Genomic DNA, 20,499 nt, shown 5'->3' on the forward strand with positions numbered 1-20,499 from the left:
AACGAACTGAAGTGACGTCATTTCAAACAAAATCAGTCCAAAACGAAGTTAATTTTGGTAGTTTGAATCGGCTGACCTAAGCAAACTTTTTTGGGGAGTTCTCCTAAACACCTTTGAGCTATCATTGGTTACTTTAGTACTACTTTTAGTAACTACTATTACCACACTGAGGGAAAAAGTACTAGTCATATTTAAAACCATAGCTGCAGGGATAGTTCAAGCAAAATTACAAACCTGGAACAAGTTGAGGTTGAGAAAATGATTTCAGAATTGTTATTTTTGGGTGAACCACCTCTAAATAAAAGTACACATCTACTATACTACTTATTACAATATTGTTCTGAAAAAGAATTAGGATGGTTTTACGTATTACATTTTACTTCTGAATTATGTTCATGGTTGTTAAATTTAAATGAGCTCACTTCATATGCTTTTGGCTTCATTCTTATAGGTGCATCATGTTGTACAATACTTGAATATAGTTGCTGTTCTGTGAAGGACCTTCTTCTCTGAAGGAGCGTTTAAGCGCCACAAAATCCGGGTCACAACCCTGACAAGGACTCGGGTGAAGGCGGCGCGTCTCGCGCTCTTCAGGGGCGTGGCCAGTTCTCTCAGCCCGGGCTTCACTGCGATGAGAAACCGAAAGTGAAGTCGAAAGGAAAATGCGGAACTTTTGAAGAGCTAAAAACGGTCATAAACATCGCATTAAGGCAAGTTAATAAGTTAATATTATCGTAGCTTTGTTCGTAATATCGTCTGAATGTTTCGTACGGAGGGGTCGGGATCGGGGTCATCTGGGGTTCACTGAGGGCCACGACATAGCAGCTCGTGCAAACGCGATAACGCGATTTAACCTCATTCATCGCGAGAACGGCATGTTTGTCGTATAATCTTGGGCGAAATCCAAACGGAAGTGAGCATGCGTAGGCGCTACTTACCCTACTAAGGATAAAACCTAAAAACAGAGACAAAGCATCATAAAGATATCCGTTATGTATCTGTCTGTGAGTTATCTGATCTCTTGTCAAATAAAGCAGGTTTTGCTGAAGTAAATCAGCCACACGCTGGTTAACGTTTGACCAAACACCTCTTTTCTTCTCTGGATGACCTTATCAACCACATAAACAAAACTTCTCCTCATACCTCCTGCCTCCCACGTCTTAAAGACACAGATGCAACTATAGTACTTGACAAAATTATAGAATTCAAAATACTCTAAAAAGACAACAGAAGAAGACAAACAAAGTCAAGAGCAATCGATATAAAGAGAACTGATGTTGAGAGCGCTGACACAGTAACCAATGTTTAACATCAAACTGAACAAAAAGCGTGTGATCTTCTAATCTTCTTCCCTAGCAGCTTTCACTGAAAATATAAAGTGACTGAATTTACATTTTTTGAGGGGAATAATACAGTCCCTCTTTCCCCACCCCTTGTAGTTCAGTGAAGAGTCCACATACTGTGCTCGTGGTGAAGGCATGCTATGTATAGTCTTAAACAGTAGACAAATGATCCCAGCCTAGTGTTGCATTTCTTTAATATTAAACAATGAAAAAACAGCCACTTCAGAGTAGTAATAATAGCTTGCGGCCAAGTGGTCAAGCAATAAGTAATAAATGAAATAATCATGGAACGAACATACATCAGTGCATATAATCATATAATCACGTATAAATCTGCTTGACTGAATCTGACCCGGTTACAGACCCTTTAAACATGCGCCTTAAAGTTTTGAATCAATCTGATTATTATTCTGTGTACTAACATACTATGTGCAGCGTGACCGATATGATTAAATCCACCTTACAGTATGTGGAGAAAAAAATCCTACTAACAGAGAAAGGGCTTGTTCCACTGTATTTAGATGAACTTCTGAATACTTAGGGGACAAACACTCTGCAATTGAGTCCACAAAGTAATTATTGAGTGCTTCGGCTACTGGATTGTTCATCAGTTTCCCATTTATCATCAATTCAAATGATGCCCTATCATTTCTTTTATCACCTTTTAAGTAGTTCAACTGATTCCATATTGTTTTAGAATAATAGCTTTCGAGTCCACGCGAGCAAAACACGCCACCAAATCCCGAACCAAAGATGCAAAGACGGATAAATGAAGGTCACCACTAAAGTGTGCTTCCCAAATCCCTGAGAACCATGGCCTCAGCTTTGGAGAAGCTGATTTCTATCCCAGCCGATTCACACTCGACTGCAAACCATCCCAGTTCTCCTCAAGGTCCAATGATTTCATTTGAAGCATTTTGAAATCAAGATTGCACCGACCATCTTTGTTCTACAAGCAAGGTACTAGTGTCACTGTGAAGCAGAAGATCCACTCTTTCATTTGATACCTGTTTTATACAATAACAACTTTTGAGTAATTAAAAAAAAGAGCTTACTTCACAATACCAGAGCTATTCAGCATCCCCATTCTAAGGATGATGTTCTTCAATAGCTCCAACAACAAAATGGTTTGCCAGTGCTAGTCTAAAGAGGTCTTTGAGTTATTGATGATCTGAGGTATAATCGAGCAGTAAGGCAAACAAGATGCAGGATACGTTTTTTTTTAACTTAGAAAATAAAATGTTCTGGAATATGAATGTAGTGAAATGTGGATGAACTTGATTGCTGGGTTGGACCTATATGTAGATCTTTGTTTTCACTGCTATTAGTGGAATACTATTATTTGTTCTCTTATGTTTCCATATGCAGGTGTGAAGTTAGTTTCTCATTATGGAGAAAGAAGTGAGTGGAGCGAGTTCTTCATCTCCTGATCACAGCTGTTTGTCTCCGAAGAGTGATACAGACAATCCTCCTGACGTCAGGGAGGATCCAGTGACCTCTGACCCCAGGTGACACACTTTTGTATCACAGCAGGAATCTAATAATTTACAGTTGAGCCCAGAGCTGTACAAGCCAAAGAAAAAAATAAAATCAGTAGAGTAGTGGTGCCATGAAGTGCGCTCCCTCATCCCTCGGGGAAACACCAGCTAAACCTGCTTCCTTGACTGCCCGTAGGGTTTTCTTAACTATATTAAACGTGTTGTCAACCTTTGTTTTCATTTTCAACCTTTGCCAACACAGGAGAATACATCAACCTATTTCTAATCCATTTAATATATGCCATTTTTTGTACATCGCGATTTCAAAATAAAAGTTGCAAAATGTGGCCAAATATTATAATTATGGATTTAAACGTTTACAAATTTACGACAGATCGCCAGTTTAAGAAATTTCTGATTCTAAAAACCTGCTTCTTTTTACTTTAAAGGTATTGTTTTCATTAAAATGTTATGATTCAAATTAGTATTATTATTAATATTTTACCACTCCCCTGACGTGCTCTCACGCATGAACAGACCAAATCTCAATCTCATTCTCTGCTGGCATCCTCTCGAAAGCGGGAGCAGATGAAACTGGGTGTTTTTAGGGAATATTTGCATTTATTCACATACGATTGGATTAGTTATTCGTGTGGTCACTGTCATGATTTTGGCTAAAGCAAGATTAGAAGTGGATATACGCAAAGCCCACATATAAAGAAGTGGGTATATGCAAGTCCACTACAACACTGAATAAAATTGTTCATTTTTTGTAATGTAAAATAAAACTATACTAGTTACATGTACAAAATATATTAGTGTATAATCATAATAATATAATATATAATTATCAGGTTTACATCACCTTCACAAATTAATTAAAAATGGGGAAAAAAACATAATAATGTACATTCTTGATTTTAAGATTTTGTTGATGTGAAGTAAAAAAAATAGTTGAATAGAAAAGTTATGTAGAAAAAAACTTTTGTAGAAAAGTTAAATCTTTAATAAAGGAAAGAATCTCTGTGTGTCTGTCCGAGTTGGCCTGAACACAAAGGAGGTTGTTTGGCTGCGACGGTCACTGCTCACCACAGGTCTTAAGCATTTTTGTCTTCTTTTCCAGATAAATGCCAACCGGCAAACTAATATTCAAATATTCTGGTCCGGCCCTAATTAGAAAATTAACAGAAATATAAAATATGACATTAATTATACATAAAATGCAATATTGTCATATGTATTGATTTACATTTATTTAATTATATTGTAATTTAAAGCATTTAAACACTTTAATTCACATTATTTTAAAAGTTAATTCTTTTTTATTTCTGTTGTTTTAGCAGGGTCTGTAGAGGTAATAAAACTGGCGATCTGGATTCTCCTCAACCAGCGAATGATGAGCTACAGAGAGTCAAAGAGCAGCACAAAACCAGCATGAAGAGCAAGTATGAGAGATTATTTGAGGGACTGAAACTCCAGGAGAATGAAACCCTCCTGAACAGGATCTACACACAGCTCTACATCATAGATGGAGAGAGAGAAGGAGTGAATGAAGAACATGAGGTTTTACAGATGGAGAAAAAAAACAGGACCCAACACTCACAAGACACTCCAATCTACTGCAATGACATCTTTAAAACCTCACATGAACCAGGATGTGAGGAGAAAGACCAGATCAAGACTGTTCTTACTAAAGGCATTGCTGGAATCGGAAAAACCGTCTCTGTGCAGAAGTTCATTCTGGACTGGGCCGAGGGAAAAGCCAATCAGGATGTAGATTTCATGTTTGTGCTTCCATTTCGAGAGCTGAACTTGATCCGAGATCATCAGTACAGTCTTCACAGACTTCTGCTGGACTTTCATCCTGAACTTCAAGATCTGGACCCAAAGATTTATGAGGAGTGTAAAGTTGTGTTCATCTTTGATGGTCTGGATGAAAGCAGAATCACACTGATGTTTTCACATGAACATAGGGTTTGTGATGTGACTAAGACTTCATCAGTGGGTGAGTTAATGTCAAAGCTCTTGAAAGGAGAGCTGCTTCCTTCTGCTCTCATCTGGATCACCTCCAGACCAGCAGCAGCCAATCAGATCCCTCCCGAGTACATCAACCGTCTGACAGAAATTCAGGGATTCACTGAGCCTCAGAAGGAGGAATATTTCAGGAAGAGAATCAGTGACCAGGTTCAAGCCAGTAGAATCATCTCACACATCAGAAGAGCAAGAAGCCTCAACATCATGTGCCACATCCCCGTCTTCTGCTGGATCTCATCCACTGTGCTTCAGAAGCTCCTGGAAGAAGATCTGAGAGCAGAAATCCCTCAAACTCTGACTGAAATGTACATTCACTTTCTGCTGATTCAGATCAACATGAGGAACCAGAAGTATGAAGAAAGAGATCCAGAGAAGCTCCTGAAGTCCAACAGAGAAGTGATTGTGAAACTTGCTGAAGTGGCTTTCAGACAACTGATGAAGGGCAATGTGATGTTCTATGAAGAGGACCTGATTGAGAGCGGCATAGACGTCACTGATGCCTCTGTGTATTCTGGGATTTGCACCGAGATCTTTAAGGAGGAGTCTGTGATTCATAAGAGGAAAGTCTACAGCTTCATTCATCTGAGCTTTCAGGAGTTTCTCGCTGGTTTCTATGTGTTTTACTGCTATTTAACAAAGAACACAGAGCCAGTGAAGTTCTTTGAGAAAGATAAACATGGGACATACATACACATATCTGATGAAAACTCTCTGTGTAAGCTGCTAAAATTAATAGTATTAAAAACCCTTGAGAGTAAGAATGGACACCTGGATTTGTTCCTGCGGTTTCTGCTGGGCGTCTCACTGGAGTCCAATCAGAGACTCTTACAGGATCTACTGCCACACATTGAGAACAGCTCAGAGACCATCAGGGAAACCACAGAGTACATTAAAGAGAAGATCAAGATAGAGGATTATGCCATAAAACTCTCAGCTGAAAGATCCATCAATGTGTTCCTCTGTCTGTTGGAATTGAAAGATCAGACTCTGTCCAGAGAGCTTCAGGAGTTTGTAAAATCAGACAAACACTCAAGGGAGAGACTCTCTCCTGCTCACTGCTCAACAATCGCCTACATGCTTCAGATATCAGAGGAGACACTGGATGAGCTGGACACCATGAAATTCAACACATCATATGAGGGAAGAAGAAGACTGATTCCAGCTGTGATCAACTGCAGAAAAGCTCTGTGAGTGTTTCATCATCAACTAAACTATTATATTTAATCATAAATCTTATACCTTTAAAACAAATGTTCCTAAATCAGAGGTTTTCTTCTAAATAACAGACTCATATTTGTAAAGAAGTATTTATAATACAGTAGATGGTGACTAAAGCATTAAACTGCCTGAATTTAAAAAGACATCAGGTATCTTTGTTTACCTTGAATTTTTAGTGGTGCAAATTTACAGATATTGTTTATACTCAAACAGCAACATTAAACACTAACTGTTTAAAGTGAAATCTTCAACAACCACCACTTTAATGCATTTTATAATACACATTAATATGTGCTGGTTTGTATATATTGTGTATATGTTTTGTATATATGTTTTTAAATAACATTTAGCTATAAAGAAATTTCGGGAGGAGCACGCACTGATAGTTAACCCAGTTGGCTTCTCATTTCCTGATTATGCCATTATCCAACCAGAGCAAGAGTCCACAAGTTTCTCCAGCTTTTTCCTATAATTCAATCTTTTCATCTGCTCCAACTGCAGTTGTGAACGCAAGCATTCCATTCTCCTGCCACGCTAATAAGGCCGAGCTCCCCCTTGCTTGCAACAAGTAGGCACAGCTTTGCCAAATATTTCTCCTCCAGCCAATAGGAAGGAAAAAACTAAAACAAGCCATAATTCCCCCGGCGGAAGACCTGAAAAGACAGCCTCCACACCTGGATCAAGTCTCCGCCCATCTGGCCATGACAGAAGGCTGTCTACTTGCCTCAGCAAAGCCCCAAACCTAAACCCCAGCCCTTCAGTGACCAGCAGCGAGCCCATGCAGCAGGCACCACTGCTCTAGCCCCCATAAACCACCAGCCTAGCCCGGACCCACTCCTTTCATTTGACCAGATAAACCCACACCAGAGCCGCTGTGAGTTCCAACCCACCCTCACTAGTAGCTCCCACGAGTTATCTAGCCCCCTTCACCCTATACACTGCTAACCCCCTCCCTATGCCCTCAAATGCCATTGCGCTGGATCCCACTCCCATCTCCAGCTCCACCAGAGTCCAGATCCAGAAGGCTACAGAAGCGGAACCTTATCCTGGTTCCTCCCTATTCACATCTAATATTCCAGTGAACCGTCCTTTAAGGTCCCTTCTCGAAGCCTCCCTCGATTCAATCCTTCAAGCAGTTTCTCCCAGAACCCTGCAATCTTACCTGACCACTTGGAACTGCTGGAATCTTCCCATGCAAGGTATAACCTCAAATTCCCAGATTTTTTCCCCTGCTGTCTATCACTGCTTTTATCTCCTTCCTTAACACCTCAAAAAACCTACAAGTCGCTTCCATTAAAATTAAATTACATTTTTCCATAAACTCCTTTATGGCATTGCCTCACTTCAAAAAACCAACGCTCAAAATTTACTTTTTAAGCAAGGACATTCAAAGAATGCACCCTTCCTGATCTGACACAAGGCAGCCCATCACCCTAGAAATTTTAACAAAATGCATATCTACCCTCCCCAGAGGATACTCTTCTATCCATCCATTTCAGATTCCTCAGATGTTCAGAATTTAGTCAACTCCAGATTCAACTTAAATATTCACCCCACCATTTCAGATCTATCATTCTTAGAGAACGAAACCCTATCCTTTTCATTAAACAAAGTAAAACTGACCAGTCCAAAAAAGGGCACTTTATATATATTTTTAACTTCCAAACTCCTATTTTTCCCATCTAAACGCTTCTTTCTTTTCTCCAATGCAGAAAATCCCAATCAAAAACTCGACCCTTTGTTCCAGCTGCCCTGTTTCACGATTCTGGTTCCAAAAGTCGAATCAGTCCTGCTCTACTCGAATCATGTCAGCAAATTTCTCTACACATTCTTTCAGAAAAGGTGGAGCCACCACTTAAGCAGAAGGTCTCTCCCAACGGCAAATTCAAACCCTCGGTCGCTGGTCTTCCAACGTATACAAAAGCTATATTCGTTCAGACCAATCCCTCATCAAAAAAGGCCCCCAGACTCTTATCAGTTCCATCAGATTTCCAAACCTACTGCCCCGCAGGGGATCCCCCAAGGCAGGAAACCACTCTCACTACTCAGACCATGCAAAAATCTGTCACCGCGGTGGCCAACTCAAGCAGGAGCATTGCACCCACCGCCGTGGACAGCTCCCGCCAGAGACGGTCATTCACACATGCTGCTTTCACAGTGGACCCACTCAAGCTGGAGTACAGCATCCACCACAGTGGATCACTCCAGCTAGAAATGCTCACCTTCACCCACAACCTCCTCCCTGACTCATACTTCCATCACGTACATTCCATGCTTATTCTCCCATACACAATATCATTCCAATATTCCAATTTCAACCAAGATCTCCATCCTCATCCTCCCTCTTCTAGTTATCCAGAAGAAGAAGAAGACTATATCATTAGCCCTTTTTTGGGGGGGCCACCTACTTGCGTATTTGGCTGGTGTCTTAATTTCCTTTAGGGGATCAGGCTGGATGCTGAGCTCTGTCCACTCTATACAGTAAAGAGTGCTTTCCAGCAGGATTCTGTACTTTATGGTATTAAATTAGTTTTAATCGCTTAATCGCCATCATTTTTTTAAATGTTGAGAAATTCAAACATGAAATAATAAATAAATCAAACTAAATAAAAAAGACTGCAAGTGATGTTACTTTCAGAAGCATTAATGAAAAATTTTTACCTCAAATTGAAATACTATTTTGAAATTTTCCAGGTGACGCTACTTTATCACAGAACACATATACACATATAGACTGTCTTTGTTGTAAGGTGCAGCAATGTATTTATTTTAGGAAACCAAGGTCATTTGGAGCAAATAAGCCTATCTTCTTGTTTTTTTCAGTCTGTGATACAGTGTGTTGTGCGATTGTGTAATACCTACATGCACGGTATAGCTGTCTCTATGTTCATCTCAAAGCATGACTGGCTAGATTGCTATCTGTTCTAAAATTGTTGGCCAAGAGCTTGTGCCAAGTTTTCTAAAACTGTATACAAAAAAAAATTGTTGTCAGGACAAAATTATGTCTGACCCTTCTCATATTTTGTATGAGGAATATACATTTTTGTAAATTCTAAACTTAAACAGATTATGTAAATTATTTTTTTATATCAGTCTGTAATATTATTAAATCAGAATCGGGGGCCTATGTAGGTGTAACGCCTAGCCAGCGGAGGGAGCCCTCGGGAGTACTAGCTGGCCTCACTCCCTCTACTTCTTCTCCCTTCATTTTCTGTGTGAGGGCTTTATAACCAGAAGCTCTCCATAGACTCTTTGCATAGTATTGCCAGTTGCCTGCCCTTCTGCTTTTGTTTGCATGATTGGACTCATGACCCAATATAGACCTATTGCCTGTTTCACAACTAATGCTTTTTGGATTATCCTTGAACTTGTTTGCTTCTCTGACTGCCTTTGTGTTGCCAAATCTCTGCATGACTCATCATTTGCATCTTGTCAGCCCTAGTGTCTATTGTAGATATATTGTAGGTTAATTTTAAAATGAAGTGTAATTTAGTTAAACTGAAAGTACAGTTAAACGGTCATCGTTTCGTAATTGTTGATGTGTGTATTCTGCTTTCTTTCAGTTTTGCTGGCTGTAATCTCACTCTTCAGTGTTGTGAGAGTTTGTCATCAGCGCTTCAATCATCAAACTCTGTCTTAAGAGAGCTGGATCTGAGTAACAATGACCTGCAGGACTCTGGTGTAAAGCTTATTTCTGATGGACTGAAGAGTGCAAATTGTCAGCTGCAGATACTGAGGTATTTGAGGACATATGGGATTCATTACAGTCAACTTGTGACAATGATGATGTGTGTCTGTAGATGATTTGGCTGTTTGTTTTCAGATTGTCTGGCTGTATGGTGTCAGAGAAAGGCTGTCATTATTTGTCTTCAGCTCTGAGATTAAACCCCTCACACCTGATAGAGCTGGATCTGAGCTACAATCATCCAGGACCATCAGCAGTTCAGCTTCTCAAACACAAACTGCAGGATCCAAACTGTAAACTGCAGATACTCAAGTATGTTCACTAATACTGACATACTATGTGTGTGTGTGTGTGTGTGTGTGTGTGTGTGTGTGCAAATGTTGCATGTTAATGTGTGTTGGTGTGTTTTATAGCATGGATCATGGAGGAGGGATCAGGATGAGAGCAGGAATACAAAAATGTATGGCTACAAATACACCTACACAGTCTCACACACTCAGACATGCACACAATGTTTTTTAAGGCAGTTTTGCACAGGACGCATGTGCTATGCATTGAAACCCATTAATTTCAAAGGCTTGCACTGCATGAGCACAAAACTCCACATTTGAACAGTCAATAGCAAATACTTAACACATACTTACAGTCACCTACTCAGAAACGGCAGATTGATGAAGCAAAGGAATGGAATTGGATGGATGGAATTTACAAAAACTATTTTTTAATAGCCTTTTACACCCTTTGTATTCTGCTAGGTTAACAAAACTGTCATTTCTCCCTTCTCCAACTCTCACCAGAGTTAGTAAGTTGAGTTTTATCATTTTGGAATCCGTTCAGCTGATCTCCAGGTCTGGCAATAACACTTTTTTCATTGCTTAGCATAGCTAATTGAATCCAATTAGACCAGTAGCACTGCATTCAGTAGTGACCAAAACATTTCAATATTTTTTCTATTTAAAACTTGACTCTACTGTAGTTATATTGTCTACTAAGACCAGAGGAAAACGAAAAGTTGTGATTTACAGGGCCGTTATTACTGGGAACTATACTCCCATCCCAGCATAACAATCAAGGAAGTTTGCTGCCGTACCATGGGTTCCTCTTTGGACTAGTCAACAGATGGAAGCTGATCTTGACAGATGCTTCCAACACGGGTTGGTGAACTCTGTGTGAGGGAGCACCCACGGCTAGCCTCTGGTCAATGGTAGAAAGTGGCCTTTGCTAATAACAAGATGGGTTGAGTTTTTGGCTATGTAGAGTCAGATTTGTAGGCACAAAGGCGTGATTTAAAAACGGCTTTCACTGTATTAGTGAGGACATTTGTGAATAAAGAGGACAGTCAAAGCTGTTCAGTTTTGTGTTGTTCTTGATGTTTTTCTCTTATTCTGTTCAGGGGCCTGTGATCTCACCCTGGATCCAAACACAGCAAACACTCAACTCATTCTGTCTGATAAGAACAGGAAGATCACACGTGTGTTTGAGCATCAATTATATCCTGATCATCCAGAGAGATTTGATGCGTCTCCTCAGGTTCTGTGTGTCGAGAGCCTGACTGGACGCTGTTACTGGGAGGCCGAATGGACCGGAGATTATGCTGAAATATCAGTGTCATATAAAGGAATCAACAGGAAAGGAGTGAGAGACTGTATGTTTGGATTCAATGACAAATCCTGGAGTTTGTACTGCTGTGATAACGGATTCACTGCCTGTCACAATAACAACAGAACCGATATACACAGAGTCCATTCATCCTCTAAGAGAGCAGGAGTGTATTTGGACATGTCGGCCAGCTCTCTGTCCTTCTACAGCGTGTCTGACACACAAACACTCACACACTTACACACATTCAGCATCACATTCACAGAACCCCTCTACGCTGGATTTAGAGTTTATAATGGTTCCTCAGTGTCTCTGTGTGATATCAAACAGCCTGCTGTGAGAATCATCAGTGATACACAAGTTGCCGGGTAAGTGATATATACTTTTCCAGACTGTGAAAGTTGAGGGCTCTGTATTTTTAAGTAAACTACATCCAGATATCATATTCTTTCACCTGTAAGTAATTATATAAATAATTTAAATTACATTCAGTAAACAGAACAAACACACACACACATTTAGATCACACACAGATTTATATAGACGGGTTATTAATCCGCAGCATAACTACAGATGTTTATGTGTCTGTAAAGGCATCTTCCTCACGGACTAGCCTACTTCATACTTCAGACAAGCCTGAGTCCAAGTCAAGTCTTTTAAATGTTTATAATGTGATTTCAGATCTGTTGAATATACATGTCATAACATATAAAGGCAGAAGTTGTTTGGTTTGTAAATTATCCTTTTGAGCTGTAGATGTTGTTTTAGTTTGTTTGTTCTCTCTCTTTCATTCTGTCTTCAGGGCCAGTAACCTCAGATCTTCAGATCAGATCTTCCCTCTGCTGAAGTGTCAGTCTTGTGTTCATGTAGCAGATCCAGATCAGTGGGTTGAGATAGAGCCTTCAGTCTGTACAGGTGAAGGAGTGTCAAAGGTCACAGTCAGCACCCCAGCAGGTCGTTACGAGTGTGTCAGGACCAGGATGAGATGGGTCTGTGACCGTGACGTCACTCTTCAGTACCAGACTGTAGACGGTCAGTTCCTCAAAGCAGAGCTGGAGAGACTGCAGTGCAGCCGAATCGGTCCAGTGATGGACGTGACGGTGATCTCAGGGAAACTGGAGGAAGTTCATCTGCCACATTATGTCTGTTTAGGAGAGACAGAGTCTTCCCTTGGAGACGCTGTGAAAGTCCTCAGTATAAAACATGACGAAATAACCGTTGAACCTGTGCAGAACCTGACACGATTCCATGCCAAGATTGTCCAACCATCCTTCTCCAGGAAAACGTTAATTGTACCACGTAAAAGGCAGTGGTTTGAACACTGTGATCTACTTATGTACATGCGTTCTAGAGCTTCTTCTGTGTTTGTACACGTGTACCTTTTTCCATTTAATGATAGTGTGAACAAAAGGGTTCAGAGGAAAGAAAACAATCTGGGATGTGTTTTGATCCCGCATCCCGGACCTAACAGGCCTCTTCGGATGAAAACACCACACGTTCTTGATGTTCCTGGTGCCTTAGTCCGTCCAACAAAAGGGATCACGTTCAGAAGAAAACTAGACCCAAATTTCTTCATGTTCAAGCCAAGTCTGGCTAAAAATCTTCTAATAAAACTCATCCGAAAGAAAGACAAGAAGATCGTCTGGACTACGATAGTTGAGATAGAGGAATTGGATCCGATTCCTCCACAGAGAGAAAGGTCATGTCTGAACAGTCAGGCAGATAAAGCAAGATATTTTGATAACCACTGGCAAGATCTCATTCAGAGAGTTACAAATGTCAACATCATTGCAGATAAACTTCATCAGCAGAAAGTAATTGATAAAGAACAATATTCACAAATCATAAGGAGTTTAACCAGTCAGGACGGCATGAGAAGCATCTGTGAAATTATATATAATCAAAGTGATCCTGTGAAAGCTTACCTCATCTCAATTATTCAGGAAAAGAACCCTTACTTATTTTAAACAGTGGTCTAAACTTCTGCAGAGGTTCATTCTCTAGAAGATCAAATATACTTGCTCAGTAATGATAAAATATAAGCCTGTAAATGATCTGTGTGTGTGTGTGTGCTCAAAATGTCTTCCAGAATGTCCCTGTTAACATGGCATGTATTTTATGTAACTAGTTTACACTTTGTTATTGAGCTCCACTTCTTTGACAGCAGTTCAAGAAATAATCAGTTGCACACTGCCTTTATATATCTCATATTTATCTATTTTTGAGCTTGCTTTCTTAGATTGAATGCCCAGACGGTGGGCAGTCCTTCAGGCCAGCAGAGGGAGCCCTCACCTGACTGTTCTGACTGTCTTCGCTCTCTCTGCTTCCTCTCAAGTGACTTCCCATAGATGGGCCATGCCACTGTTACTGCGGTCTCTACCGAGCGTTTTCAGTTTACATCTTGTTTTCACATTCCTTTCATTGTCTTTAATTTCATACTTCATATTCCGTCTTGGATTGTAACCCCGGACTATTGCGTGTTGTTTTGTGAATGTTTTGCTGCCTGCCCTGACCATTGCTTGTTTAATGTTGTTATTATTTTACATATCTGCCGTTACAGTCCCACCAGTTCATGTGGGGTTACGTGTGTTTAAAGCCCCATTTAAGCTGTAATTGTTTCTCATATGGACATCTGTGAAAAACACATTTTACATACCTCAGTGATTAAACTCGTGGATTCTAATGGCGATTTATTCACAGTGAAGTGAGTCTTACGATCCTATGAACCCGGAAACCCTGCGCACGTCACTTGATCGTCTGCTGTAAATAATATTACTGCATAAAATGTATTCTTATATTCAAAGCTTACTGTATATTATAATTTTTCACATACATTACTATATACTATGCTTTTCTTCTCTGGTACATGGAGCAGTTATGCACATGGAGTTATTGCACATCTGGTTGTCTTTAAATAGTTTTATTGAAAGATTGTACAGGTTTGAGTAGCAACAGGTTTCTCTACACAGCCAAAGGGGTTAAAGGCTCACACTAAGAAAAAAAACATGCGCTTTTCACTCAAAGTGTATGATTGCAGAAAAATATAGCGGGAAAAATAAGTCACTGTTTTTTGGCTGCTGACATGAACTCTTCAGCAGATGTTGGTAACAACGCAAATAATCCTTGCATATAAAGAAAACTATGAATAAAGGCAGAAGTTAAGTTCTGTGTAATAAAAGGGATTGACCCAGGGTAAAAGTATTGAACATGCTTACTAAAATGAAAGTATTATTAAACACAAGCGACTTCGTTGTTAAAGACAGCTTCAAGACACCTCCTGTGTGAGGAACTGGTTGTATGCTTTGCTCAGGAGTGATTATGCCCCATTCTTCTAGAAAAAGTCTTCAAATCTTCAAGGTTCAGTGAGCCTCTTCTATGAACTTTGAATTAAAGTCAATAGTTCTAGCAGCTTGACTTTCTTTCTCTAAAACCAATTGAGGGTGTCTTTGGCTGTGTGTTTGGCAGATTTTTATTATCAAGAATATGAATTTTGTCATATTGTCACCCCAAATCATTACATATACACTGTAATGATTTGGGGTGATGTGGAGTGCTATTTGACCTCCAAACATGGTGTGTATCACGGCTTCCAAAGAGTACAATTTTGAGCAGACTTTATTCTCCCAGTATTTCAAAGGCTCGTCTAAATGTTGAGTTGTGTCCAACAGTGTTCACTGTATAAAACCAATGTGAATGCCAATTTAGGGAGTCAGAGACACTGTTGAGTTTCAGGCCATTAATGTCTTGTATTACAGAGACCTGTAAATAAAACATTTCTGTTATTACATATCACGGTTATATGATCATTTGTAATTGTGCAGCCCGTGTCATATGTTATTCTATGGCTGTGACAACACACTCACGATTGTCATCGTTCACTATCCGCATCACTTCCTGTTTAGGCGTTTGGGACCAACTCAGTGTCACGTTTGTGAATCCTCTATCAGCCAGAGCAGATCCCAACTGGAAAAAAGATTCAAACTAAACTGATTAGATCAGAGGATTTCTCGTGTACCAAACAGTACTTTTGTAAAATCATGTCTCTTTAAGATGTGAGAATATGGTAGATGTGTTTATGTTGTAAATAACTGACTAATAAATCCTGATTCTCTCTTTGCAAATGCAACATCACTGAAGAAGAACGACAGCTGATTTTGTTCTTTACAAATTCAGGTCATAATATTTAACAATGCAGTAAGTGTTTTTTGTCTCACCCGTTTCAGAACGTTTTTTCTCATTGTAGGGTCAGTCAAATCTTTACTGGAGTGAAACAACAGCTTTACAAACGATTTTTTTAAACAGGGACCTAGAGAAATATATTCATATACTTTAGGTGAATATGAAAATATGGTTTGCACCTTACAAAGAAGCTTGCTTTTATTAAAACCTATCCAAGCTCCTCACTGCGTCATTTACAAAAAATACTAACCTGAAGACATTATTAAGTGATATATTATACAGCAATATTACTGATGTATACCTTGTCCATAGACCTTCACCTCACACAGAGTGAGTATCTTCATGTCTCCAGGAATGATCAGAGTCACGTAACGTCCTTCCATCCCACCGCAGAAGTAGTTGTAGGACTCACCTGCTGGAATAGCAGGAATAACAGCACATCTACAGACAGAAGAAAAAAATACTGCCATATCTGCATTAATCCTTCACAATTGTTCTCAAAGTTTCAAGATTTCTCCACTTGTAGTTTCTCACATGGGATTATTGGCGCCGTTGTTCTCCAAAGAGTTTCCGACGTGAATCTCCGCTCCATTTATTTGTTCTGCACAGCAGTCTTTTCTGTTAGTGATGACCACTTTATTGATTCGGTAAATATAACGCAGATCCAGCTTCCACCACGGGTCTGTCTCATTAAGGGTTGAGGAGCATCCCGTATACAACTGCTGGAGACCTCGATCAATGGCCTTCTCAGCAAACCCGTTCATAGATGTTGATGACTGAAAAGCAGCTCCAGGTACCGCCAGATTTTCTAAAAGATGTATGGTAAAAAAAATTAATAACGAGAGTTATTACTGCATCAGTCACCCTCACACAAACCGAACTGTGGAAGCTATGATCCTTTATAATGTTTCAAGTGTGGTATGATATTACATTCATTATATATTAATGTAGAATATTGGTTAGAATGCTCTATAACAATGAATTACCTGCCAAGTACCCATAGACTTCAACCTCACAAAGCAGAAGAATTTTCCCGTCTCCAGGAATGTGAATATTCACGTAACGTCCATCTAATCCATCACATGAGTAGTTGTAGGACTCACCTGCTGGAATAGCAGGAATAACAGCACATCTACAGAGAAACACATACTGTCATATCTGCATTAATCCTTCACATTTGTCCTTGTAGTCTCACGCTCTTTCTAGTTTCTCACATGGGATTATTGTTCCCGTTGTTGTCCAAAGAGTTTCCGATGCGAATCTCTGCTCCGTTTATTAGTTCTGCACAGCAGTCTTTTCTGTTAGTGACGATCACGTTACTGACTCGGTAGACATCATGCAGATCCAGCCTCCACCACGGGTCTGTCTCATTAAGGGTTGAGGAGCATCCTGTATACAACTGCTGGAGACCTCGATTACCATCAATGGCCTTCTCAGCAATCAAGTCTGCATATGTTGATGACTGTAAAGTGGCTCCTCCTACTGCCCGATTTCCTGCAAAATTAAGAAACACCCATTGTCACCCATGTTTATGCAGAGTTCAAATAAAATTTAAGACGGTGGAGGAGAAGATTGTATGTCATCTCTGGACCAAACAGAATACAAACTGAACGTCAATCTGTGCCCCTCATCAGCTCCCCTACTTAAGCGGCCCTGAGAGACTCAGGGTTTGATTTCTAAAACTGTTCTCAGTATTCTGATTGTTTGCCTCCTGCCCCTTTGACCAAGTTCGCCAGTTTGATCGACTGCCCCGACACTGCCTGTTGAATCGTTTGTATCTGGATTGTCTGTATTGTTGACTCTGTTTGACTACTGCAAATGGATCCATACACCTCCAACTTGTACGTTACACCTGGTTTCTTCTTTAACAAAGAAAACAATTTGAATAGTATTTGTTTACTTACAGATTGATTTGTGTATGCAGTACTGAATTGTCTTTTTATGGTCTCTCTTTTGTTTGAACTGCAGTGAAAAAGTTATGTCAATTACTTGTAAATTAATGTTTTTCACCTGAATGTCCATTTTTAAAAAGAAGACTCTGCTCCTGCTCGCATTGGCCTCCATTAAGAGGCTAGGGGACCTGCAGGCTTTTTCTGGTTGACGATTCATGTCTAGAGTTTGGATCAGCGGATTCCCAGGTAACACTGAGGCCACGGACCGGCTCCGTGCCCAAGGTTCCGACCTCTCACAGTTCAGAGATCATGTGGTTCAAGCACTGCCCCTGGAAGAGGCAGACCCAGCCCTAGCCTTGCTTAGGCTTTGTTCATGGAGGCCAGGAGAATGCAAATGCCGTCTCTAAGCAGAGGATGGCCCACTGGATAGTGGACGCTATTACCATACAAGGAGTGTGACATCGTCCTGGGCGTGGTATCGAACTGTCCATATTAGTATGCGTTCCGAGACCTCCTATGGGAAGGATGGACTTACGTACTTTCCTGTTTACTAGAACTTGGGACGTTCCCCGGTGTTCCAGTCTTACTGAGGCAGTAAGAGGCAGTGGCTATGTTGTTTTGGTAGGTATCCCAATTCGTCAGTCATCCAACTTGACTCAGAGTGACCGACTAAAAGAGAATGTTTTTTCCGTATTTTCTTCCATTACTTAAAATACAGTACATTTGCGTATAAAATCCTAACTTTGTGCTGATCCGCAGATCTTCAAGGAAATATGAATGAAACGCTATTCAACTTGAAGAACCCAGAACTATGGTCATCAAGCATTTATTTGTAAAAAAATTACCACGGTTACTAAACAGATAATAATTAAGACTCACCTATGCACATAATATTTGTGTACTATGGCCAAATTAATTACAAAATATTACACAAAGAAATGTACAATGTTTTGCCCTACCCCATCATTCAGGCTACACTGGAGGGTACTTGACATATTGTGCCTTTAATATTTCCTAGATATTAAATGAAAAGTAAAAACAGTAATTTAAAAAAAAAATGTTTGTTATGAATAGCATTTCTTTTGTGCTGAAAATCTGCTGACTCTAAACTCTGCCTATAGTGAATTAAGCCATATGCCAGTGTTGACAATGCAGAGTTTGCATACAAATAGATATGCATTTTGAATTCATTCCCATGAATGCTAAGTGGGTAAGTGACTTAACTATTGTTGCGGCTTAACACCAGTATCACCGCCAACACAGTTTATAATAGCAAGCCTAGGTAGAACCCAAATGATACAAATGGATGTGTAATAATCTCACATGAGACAGAACAATGTCATCTGGGAAATGGAGTTGATGAAAGAATGAATGAGAATGGAGAAAAGTGTCCTCTAATGGCTAAAGATTGGCACAAACTGGAGTCCATGGCATATTAGTTTTTAGTTATTTATTAAAGCGATCAACACTTATTAATTACCTGCCAAATACCCGTAGACTCCAGCTTCAACAATACTAAGAATGTTCAGGTCTCCAGGAATTTGAACAACCACATAACGCCCCACCATCCCACCACATGACAAATTGGCCGTGGCACCAGCTCCAAGAGTAGAAATCACACCACATCTACCAACAGAAAGATCCTCTGTTATCCATTTTTGTTCATTCTTCACTTCAGCAACAAAAATCTAATTAAAAGACAGAAAACCTCACATGGTGTTGTTGTAGATGTCAAGAAAGTTCCCAATACGAATCTCTGCTCCGTTAATCCTTGAATAACTGGTCTGTCTATTAGTGATGGTCACTCTGTTCACTCTGTACACTTTCAGTAGATCCACTCTCCACCATGGGTTGGTTTCAGGGTCAGTGTGGGTCCAGCTGCTCAACAATCCATCAAGAGCCAATTCAGGAATAGATCCTCCATAAGTTGATGACTGAGTAGGTATGCCCCATAGTGCTGCATTCTCTGCAAGGAAATTCATGGATAAAGGCCAACAAGAAATAATCTGCTTCTGCAGAAATAAGTAGTTATTTTCTGGTCAACATTGGTATTATATTGGTAAGTACTTTTATATCTGAAATTTAATAAACAAAACAGAACAAAAGTATTTAGACACTTTAGGATTCTTACCTTCTTGTCCATGTGTCATTTCTTCCATCAATAAAAACCCTGTGGAAACATTCAAATTTGCATTTAAAAAAACGATGCGGTAATGTATATGGGTCCAATATCACATTAAAAATGTTTGTGCTTCATTTATATTGCCATTCTTATATGGTATCAGCCTATTTGTGGTGTCATTTGAAGGCAGAAAATTATTAATTCCACACACAAATGTTCTACCTAATAATTGCGAATAATACATATTCTTAAGAATGTTAATTTTACAAATTAGTCAAGTCATATATCACAAGAAAGCTAAGATTCTCAGGAATCTGACTGTAAAGATAAGTTGTATGGGATACACAAAATTAATTATCCAAAGGGGATGGTAAGGGGACGCTTTTTGTCATTTTTTTGACCAGGTGGATGTCATCCCCCCTCGAGATGGACACAGAATGGACCTAATAAAACCTGAATATTAGATGATAATTTTGTTTTTATAAATATTAGATAAAATTATGAGATAAAGTTGTGGAGCAATGACAGACAGTAGGACAGTGGAGGACCTGGGCCATGGAGCAGTTCCACAGGAGCATGAAGCCATGGTGGCGCAGACAGAACAGGGGTCAATGTGGAGCAAGGTGCAAGTCCAAGGCACTCATAAACGGCCTCCTTGGTCATTTTACTGCAGTCCATGAGTGCATTGGCGGCCTCCGTAGCTGTGAATGAGCTGACAGTGAGTTCATGGATGGCCTCCATGGCCGAGACAGGACAGACCCTAAGTTAACAGATGGAGGCCATTACCTCAGAAAGTTTTATGGCCGAAGCCGACACCTCTGGAGGCACTGGAGTGGACGGGTGGACAGGAGAGGCCTCAGGAGAAGACTCGTGAACAGTTGAGACCTCTGGAGCACAGTGTGCAGCCACCACACTCCAAACGGCAATCGGATACCCCCCACCACCACAC

At 40.0% G+C, this 20,499-nt stretch overlaps 2 protein-coding genes across 4 annotated transcripts; one reads left to right on the forward strand and one right to left on the reverse strand.

The window, feature by feature from the left end:
• Window positions 1–595: 595 nt before the first annotated feature.
• LOC122331510 (NACHT, LRR and PYD domains-containing protein 3-like) lies at window positions 596–14,050 on the forward strand. Of its 3 annotated transcripts, none has more exons than XM_043228942.1 (8): window positions 596–710; window positions 2,712–2,851; window positions 4,162–6,042; window positions 9,637–9,810; window positions 9,897–10,070; window positions 10,172–10,218; window positions 11,152–11,725; window positions 12,160–14,050. In XM_043228942.1, exons 2-8 carry the CDS (start codon window positions 2,733–2,735, stop codon window positions 13,322–13,324), a joined length of 4,134 nt encoding a protein of 1,377 aa, XP_043084877.1. In that variant the 5' UTR covers window positions 596–710; window positions 2,712–2,732; the 3' UTR covers window positions 13,325–14,050. The 3 variants fall into 3 exon arrangements, with proteins under 3 accessions (XP_043084877.1, XP_043084880.1, XP_043084878.1); XM_043228945.1 differs by having other exon boundaries at window positions 4,165–6,042; XM_043228943.1 differs by lacking the exon at window positions 596–710 and adding an exon at window positions 2,041–2,303.
• A 367-nt stretch (window positions 14,051–14,417) lies between these two features.
• On the reverse strand, window positions 14,418–18,996 carry LOC122331663. Its single transcript, XM_043229168.1, has 7 exons — window positions 18,909–18,996; window positions 16,751–17,030; window positions 16,523–16,668; window positions 16,071–16,344; window positions 15,838–15,977; window positions 15,572–15,663; window positions 14,418–15,320 (listed from the first exon to the last, which is right to left on the reverse strand). The coding sequence occupies exons 1-7, from the start codon at window positions 18,994–18,996 to the stop codon at window positions 15,192–15,194; spliced, it is 1,149 nt and encodes a 382-aa protein (XP_043085103.1). The 3' UTR covers window positions 14,418–15,191.
• Window positions 18,997–20,499: the final 1,503 nt, after the last annotated feature.

This window comes from Puntigrus tetrazona, unplaced genomic scaffold (genome assembly GCF_018831695.1).
Source record: "Puntigrus tetrazona isolate hp1 unplaced genomic scaffold, ASM1883169v1 S000000001, whole genome shotgun sequence".
NCBI lineage: Eukaryota > Metazoa > Chordata > Actinopteri > Cypriniformes > Cyprinidae > Puntigrus > Puntigrus tetrazona.

Coding starts and splice junctions, on each gene's coding strand:
- LOC122331510 (XM_043228942.1), top strand. CDS start 2,733: ATGGAGAAAGAAGTGAGTGGAGCGAGTTCTTCATCTCCTGATCACAGC. Junction 9,811..9,896: donor TGTCAGCTGCAGATACTGAG/GTATTTGAGGAC, acceptor GTTTGTTTTCAG/ATTGTCTGGCTGTATGGTGT. Junction 11,726..12,159: donor AGTGATACACAAGTTGCCGG/GTAAGTGATATA, acceptor TTCTGTCTTCAG/GGCCAGTAACCTCAGATCTT.
- LOC122331663 (XM_043229168.1), bottom strand. CDS start 18,996: ATGGTGGGGCGTTATGTGGTTGTTCAAATTCCTGGAGACCTGAACATT. Junction 16,669..16,750: donor AACGGGAACAATAATCCCAT/GTGAGAAACTAG, acceptor GTTTCTCTGTAG/ATGTGCTGTTATTCCTGCTA. Junction 15,321..15,571: donor GAAAAAACGTTCTGAAACGG/GTGAGACAAAAA, acceptor TCTTTTTTCCAG/TTGGGATCTGCTCTGGCTGA.